Source organism: Meriones unguiculatus, chromosome 4, assembly GCF_030254825.1.
Source record: "Meriones unguiculatus strain TT.TT164.6M chromosome 4, Bangor_MerUng_6.1, whole genome shotgun sequence".
Taxonomy (NCBI): Eukaryota; Metazoa; Chordata; class Mammalia; order Rodentia; family Muridae; genus Meriones; species Meriones unguiculatus.
In genome coordinates, this window is record NC_083352.1 from 105549531 (window position 1) to 105556279 (window position 6749).

The window sequence follows — 6749 nt, forward strand, 5'->3', positions numbered from 1 at the left end:
ATTTTCCTGTTGGTACAAAACCCCGTATCAGCCCAACTCCAGTGAAACCCAAAGGGTGGTGGTGGGTGGGAACCTCCTGTGCTGGCCAGCTCTGGCAGGACACGGGGTGGCCAAGACCCCGTCGGCCATGTTGGAGCCGCACTGCAGCAGGCGGGCCTGCGGCAGAGGACCTGGCTCAGAGACGCTGTCACCCGGCCAAGTGCTGTTCACTGTCCTCTGCAACCAGGCACCATTTTCCAGCGCGAGGGGCCACCGGTGCTTTTACTGTTACTCCTATTTGTTGCACCAAAGGTTGAGAAGTGGGTGGCGGTGCACCCATCAGCTCTTTCCTGGGCTGTCTAATATGCAAATTAGAAAAAAATAATTAGTGGCAATTAGCAGCTGTGCTTCCTAGAGGTTAGTGTACACACTCCTTCCAAAGTCCTGCCATCTCCTACAGGCCAGGTACATGCCACTCCTGCTCAGTGCCCTGCATGGATTTGACACTTACTCTCCGTTAAACCCATTAACATGCAGGATCCTCATCTGCTTCACAATGGTGCTTTTGCCAGACTCTCCAGCACCTGAGAAAGGAAAGTGAGGCTTGGGTTAAGAACCAGGATTCGACACACTTCACCATGATGATGATGTGGCCTTGGGAAGCAGCAGGAGCAGGACACAACACTCACAGATACCAACCGTAGTCTTCCTTCACGTGACAACGCAGTGAAAAACCAAAGCCACGTCCAACGAAGTGTCTTTCTGAGGTATCTCACCATAGAGCAACAAGCAGGAGTTTAAGGGCTCTGCTGTTCTTACAAAGCTTTTTTTTTTTTGGGGGGGGGTGAGGTTTTAAAAACCATAAGGTGATGAGGGGATGACGTAATCACCATCGAAGGGGTGAAAATTAAGTTAAAACTGTAAACTTAATGTTGAAATGTGGTCAAAGGTATACAGAAAAAAATGCAGCAGCCACCTAATTTCCTGTTTGTTGGAAGTTCTATGGTTAAAACACCCAGGAATGGCAGACAATGCCTAGACACTGCAGTCTCCCCCCTTCACGTCCCACTGCAGCAACACCTTCCAACACCTAGATGCAGCTACTCGCTAGCATGCTTCAAGTCCACCCCTAAAACCTCAGGGTTACATTGTAGTCACTTATTCACTCCCTTTCCCTGAAAAAGGAATCTTTCTAAAGATACATTTTTCTCTGGATACAACTACCATGTTGCAGAGGGAAATGGAAGACCATCAATTATCTGTCAGCAGCAGGGTGGGGGGAGAGCAAACAAAAACAAAAAAAACACATTATCAAACATGGTACTTGAGACCATCAACATGAAACATCAACAGTTGAATTATAGGACCCCCTCCCCACCCTCCCACCCATTGCCATTAAGTTAGAGGGAGGACAGCTATTCTGCAAATCTACTCTCAACTAAGCATTTCCTATGCTAATGGCTTCCCCCCTCCTCCCAGAAAAATCTGAATGTTAAAAAAACACAACAAAACCTTTCTCTTTTTAATTACATTGTTTTTGCTCCTGTGCCTAGACAGTAATCATTCCCCCCTCCCACCATCCTTTACCTTCCCACAAGGCTATAATCAATACCTATAAGTTAAAACTGGTTTCCACAGAAGCATTGATTTCAAATCTAAAGCCATCCTAATGAGCTAAATTCTCATAAATTAAATACAAAAGGCGATACTGGAAGGTTTCCACGAAGGGAGCACACAGTGCTAATCATTAGCCTCAGGACTCTAACCTCAGAAGTGTGGACATTGGTGACTCCTGTGTTTCATAGACAGAACTAGATCTGTGCCTCAGTTTACTTGTTTGTTAGAATAGAAAACTGGGCTAAAAATAACTGTCAGGGTTTTTTTGTGGTTCTGTAATTTAATTAATTTACATGCTATATGTTAAAATGGGTTAAAGAAACGGGGGTTGGGGGCTTTAGGTTTCCTTTGTGTGGAATTATTCATTTCAAGGAAAAAAAAATGTTGCCTATGGCCAGGGCAACAATTTCTGTGCCAGAGGTCATCAATTAATTGTGGCACAATGCAGCCATGTAGACTAGAGACCCGAAAAGAGTCAGGGTGGGCTCAGAACCACAGTCTCAAATAAGTGGGGACATTCGAAGTCTCTGTAAACACATACAAAAAAAAGGTGTTAGAAATTTAATGTATCAGTAATCACACTGGACTTAAGTCAGCATTCATATTAAGGAAGAACGCACCCTACAGAAGATTCTAGAAGTTCCCAGGTGTGTACTTTGAAATCAAACTGTATACATTTTAACATTTACAGCATAATTATGTTTTTACAAGTTCTAGATTCCACATATATATCTTCTAATTACTGAAACTGCAAACACACCACCACCAAAGAGATTATTTTCACTTATTACTAATTTTTCTGCTTTTCTGCATACAGCCCAAGAAGAACAAAGACTTGACCCCATCCAAAAAGATCAAACCAAACGCCACCACAGAGTAAAACAGCCTTCAACATTTTATTTTTGATCAACTATTTGTTGAAAAGTGACTGTGTTCCTAGCAAATTTACAAATTTATTCAGCTAGCTAAAGTCCTAAGAAGTAGAAAGCTTCCACTCTAATGTTGTGTAATGTCTTCGTGGTCACTTCAGTTTTGCATGTGGGTCTGTGGGTCTGTAGCCCCCCTACCCCAGCACCATAAAAGAAAAAAAGGAGAGGCAATCTTTTAGGTTTGGGATTCCCCTCTCCTTTCTTTCCTTTTTTGCCAAGGGAAAGCCTTAGTGAAAAAAAGAGAAGAAAAACCAAACAACCAAATGTCATTTGACAAACAACTAATTAATGTCTTTTCATCAGCTTCCACCCTGAGAGTCTTCTCAGAGCGCTCAGTCCCCCCCCCACCTTGAAAAGGACAAAAATTTTAAAAACGCCATTTCGAAACCAAGAAGCCATTTACAGACAAATGTCATTTTCCAGTTTTATCTTATTTCTGAGTCTTTTAAAGACAGGCTTTTATTACTTTTTTCTTTTTTTTTTTTTTTTTACTTGTGTTTTCACTCTCGAAGAGGCCGACTAACAGGAAAATGTGTGTGTGTGTGTGTGTATGTGTGTGGGCGCGTGCGTGTGTTAATTGTTTGTTGCACTGGTGGGGGCTCAGCTGAAGCTGCTACCATTTAATGGTCTTCTTTGCTTTTCAAAAAGCCTGCAAGTATAGAAGGGGGGGGAAGGTCAAACTGTAAAATGACGTGTCATTTGGCTTCAACTGAGCACTTTTACGTACAATTTTTTTTAATTTAATTTTTATTTTTTGATCTTATTTTATTTGATCTTCCTTCTCTTCCTTCCACGGCCTGGCCAGGCCCAGGACACGTCTGCTGTGCGCGCAGTCGGTCCTGCCCGAATCGCCCCGAGTCGCGCCCAGAGTCCTCCACGCTCCCTCCTCCCTGGCCCCCCCACTTCGGCGCCACGACTCGCCTGCGCCCCCTCCCCCCCTCTGCACCACCTTTACCGCCCTGTCCTTTCCGAGGGGCTGATGTCACTCGCCCCCCCACCCTGGAGGCTACTTCCCTCGCCTGAGCCTCCCTGGCCAAGGCCCCTGAGTCTCCCCCTGTTGCCCTTGTCTCTCTAACTGGACCCCTCCCAACAAATCGCACACCCCAGTGAGGCGGGTCCCCCTCCTGGGGCCCGCCAGCCCGTTTCCTGTCCCTAGCCCTACTCTGTCGCAGTCAGAGGGGCCTGGGAGTCTCCCCTCCCCCCTCCCGACAAGCACCCTGGCCCCTGGCACCATGTAGGCCTCGAACAGACTAGGAGCTGGAAGGAAGGGGGGGGATGGACGCTAAGGGGACGAGACTGAGCCAGGGGGACCCACGCCCAGTTTGGAGCCCCCACCCGGCCGAATTTGCCCCAGGGGTCCCCCTGACGGCCTCGCCCCCCGCACGCACCAGGGCCAAGCAGGGCCAAAGGGCCTGGGAGCTAGCGCCAGGGCGAGGAGCAGGCTCGGCGCGCGCGGCCTTGCGGGGCACCCCGCAGGGCTACCGGGCCGGGCCGGCGCCCCCCGCCCCGCCCTTACCAAGGAGAAGCAGGCGGTGTGTTGCCCGGTAGACCTGCTTGTCCTTCTGCAGCTGCTTCTCGATCTTTTTGTTGGCCTCGCGCTGCGCCTTCTCCTCGTTGCGCTGGTCCTCGGTCTTACTGTTGCCGAGGCAGCCCATGGCGGCAACGGGGCGCGGCCGGGCTGCGGGGACGGGGCGGGCGGCCTCGGGCGGGCCGGGAAAGCGGGGAATAGAGGGAGGGTGGCGGCTCGGACTAAGGCAAGCGCGCGGCTCTCCGCCCCTCGCTCCGGGGCCGAGGCGGAGCAGAGCAGGAGCCGCGGGAGCTGCTGCCGCCGACGCCGCCGCCGCCGTTCTTATTGCCTCGGCCCGGGCCCGCCGCCCCGACCCAAAAGCGCCACCACGGCGGGCGGGGGAGCGGGGGGAGGCGGAGGCGAAGGCGGCTAGGGGGGTGGAAAGAGGAGGAGGAGGAGGAGGGCCGCGGCTGGGAGGGCGGGCGCGGGCGCAGGGAGGTGGTGCCCGGAGGCCGGGCAGGGGTCCCTGCGCCCACTTCTAGCCCGGGCCCGTGGACACGGCGGGGTCGCCTCCTCGCCCCGCCCGCGGTTGGGGCCGGGGCCTGGCCGCTGGCGGGGGGAGAGGAGGCGGCCCCGCGGTGGTGACGACCCCTCGCACGATGCCAGCGCTCCACCCCCCCGGGCCGGGCGGCCCCCGATCCCCCTCCTCCTGCAGCAGGGCGGGCGGGCGCCGCCAAGGGGCCGGGGTGGGCGGAAAGGGAGGGAGCGCGGGCCCGGACTTAGGAAAATTTCGAAAAGGAGAGAGAGGAGAGAGAGAGAGACACTGAGAGAGCCTGAGAGCAGGGAAATGTGCAGAAAAGCAAGGAGAGCACGAAGCAAGAGGACGAGAGCAACTGAAAAGGAAAAATGTGTCCACACACAAGCACTAATAAAGATCCCACAATACACGGCAATGGTGGTGGAGGTGGTGGTGGTGGTGGTGGTGGTGGTGGTGGTGGTGGTGGTAGATGTGGATGTGGATGTGGATGGCGATGGTGGGGGGGTGGGGGGGCCTGACTAGATGAGCCGCTCGGCGCGCCCCCGGCGCCCCGAGCCCCTGGCCTGGGAGCGCCCACGGCCTCTGCGCTTGCCACGGCCACTCAGGAAGGAGAAGAAGGCGCAGCCCAGGAACACTCGGAAGCAGCAGGTCGCCCCGAACACGAAGCCGCAGCCCCGGCCCTTCTCCGTGCGGCGCTGCAGCAGGAAGTTGAGCACCCACGAGGGGCTGCGCACGGAGAACACCAGGAACACCACGAGGGGCATGTGCGCGCTCAGCGCTCCGGCTTTGTCGGGCCCAGGCCTCCACACGATGCCTCCGACACGAGGAGGAGCGTAGTAGGCGTCGTCTTCATCTCCCGAGTCAGTGTCCCATTGGGCCCAGGCTCTACTCGCGCCCCCGACGGCGGCGCCCCCTCCGCGCCCGGCGGCGCCCTCCGTGGCGGCCCCGTCTGTGGCGCCTGCGGCGGCAGCGGCGCCGGCGGCGACCCCGGGGCCGCGGGCCTCTGCCCGGGCTTCTGGCACATTCTTCTTCTTCTTCTTCAGCATCTTCTCCAACTTCTTCCTCTCCTTCTCTCTCTTCTTCTCCTCTTTTTTCCTCTGCTCCAGCCACTTCTTCTCCAGCTTCCTGCGCTCTTTTTCGGTGAGCAACTTTTCGCGCGGCACATCGCGCCCGGCGTTCCCGAGGACCTTGCCGGACTTGGGGAGCTTCCCGGGGTCCCCGTTCCTCTGAGGGGCCAGCGGCTCGGCCAGCACCGCAGCCGCCACGGCAGCTTCGGCAGCCACTTCGGCGGCAGCCGCGGCCGTCTTCCTCTCGCTCTCGGCCACTCGGGCTTTGAGCTTCAGGGCCATCTTCAGCATGGTGACCCGGCCACCTCGGGGAGCTTGGCTCGCGCCTGGCCCGGGCGGTCTGCTTGCCCCCCGCGTCGGGCTTCCCGGCTCCTGTGCGCCCCGTGTCGGGGGCTCGTGGTGGTCTCCGCTGTGCTCTTCTGGGGCCACCGAAGTGCGGCTTTCTCGGGCTTCCGAGGGGGGCTGCTGGACAGGCTGCCTAAGAGTTAGCGTCAAAAAGGATGAGCAAACACAAAAAGGGGAGAGCGAGAACAAATGCAAAAGCACCCGACAGCAGCGAGGAACCACAAAGCACTAAGAAATGCCCAACAACTCAAAAAGGAAAAAAAAAAAAAAAGCAAGCAAGAAAGGAGAAAATAACACAGAGAAAGAAGAGTGCAAAGAGTTTGCTGTTACCCTTAGGCGCTCCTTGGGTTAGGTCTTGGGGACGCCAATGGAGAAGAGAAAAGAGAAAAGAGAGAGAATTGGAGGGTGCCCTGGAGGAGCGGGGCAGGGTAGCGGCGCTAGGCGCCCCTGCCCTGTCCCGGCTCTTGCCCGGTGCTCCTGCCCGTGCCCGGGCACCTCGCACTTGGGCGGGAAACCCCCGCGCTCCCCGACTTACATGTGAGTGAGGCGCACTCACACGCAAGGCAGTGCCTGCCTCTCTGCCCGCCGCCGCGCCCCAAAGCCGGGCCAGGGGTTCGCTCCAGCCGGTGCCGCAGCCCCGCGCCCGAGAGCAGGGAGCTAGCAGGACCAGCCACCTGACGCAGCCCGCTCCGCGGTGCCGACGCGACTGAGCGTCCCCGCCGCGGAGCGGCTTTTTCTAACCCGCCTGATGACGCCCCAGCCACTTC

General features: G+C 55.7%; 3 protein-coding genes across 14 annotated transcripts in view; all 3 read right to left on the reverse strand.

Moving 5' to 3' along the window:
* Gnas (GNAS complex locus) overlaps positions 1 to 6749 on the reverse strand; it is a 63872-nt gene that overhangs the window by 13182 nt on the left and 43941 nt on the right. For 8 of the 12 annotated variants that reach the window (XM_060382756.1, XM_060382759.1, XM_060382758.1 and 5 more), the window contains exon 2: positions 491 to 563. In XM_060382756.1, the coding sequence (XP_060238739.1) occupies positions 491 to 563 (73 nt within the window). Of the gene's footprint in view, positions 1 to 490; positions 564 to 4041; positions 4181 to 6749 lie in introns of those variants that run through there. The other 4 variants (XM_060382755.1, XM_060382754.1, XM_060382753.1 and 1 more) reach the window with 1 other exon arrangement.
* Positions 495 to 6749, reverse strand: part of LOC110563608 (neuroendocrine secretory protein 55-like) — a 51331-nt gene continuing 45076 nt past the window's right edge. Inside the window, exon 3 of the mRNA XM_021660760.2 lies at positions 495 to 563. The gene's annotated coding sequence lies outside the window, so the exon portion shown is untranslated. The remainder of the gene's footprint in view (positions 564 to 6749) is intronic.
* On the reverse strand, positions 4098 to 6657 carry LOC110563605 (uncharacterized). The gene is made up of 3 exons (XM_060382760.1): positions 6518 to 6657; positions 6313 to 6336; positions 4098 to 6115 (listed from the first exon to the last, which is right to left on the reverse strand). The coding sequence occupies exon 3, from the start codon at positions 5926 to 5928 to the stop codon at positions 5089 to 5091; it is 840 nt and encodes a 279-aa protein (XP_060238743.1). The 5' UTR covers positions 5929 to 6115; positions 6313 to 6336; positions 6518 to 6657; the 3' UTR covers positions 4098 to 5088.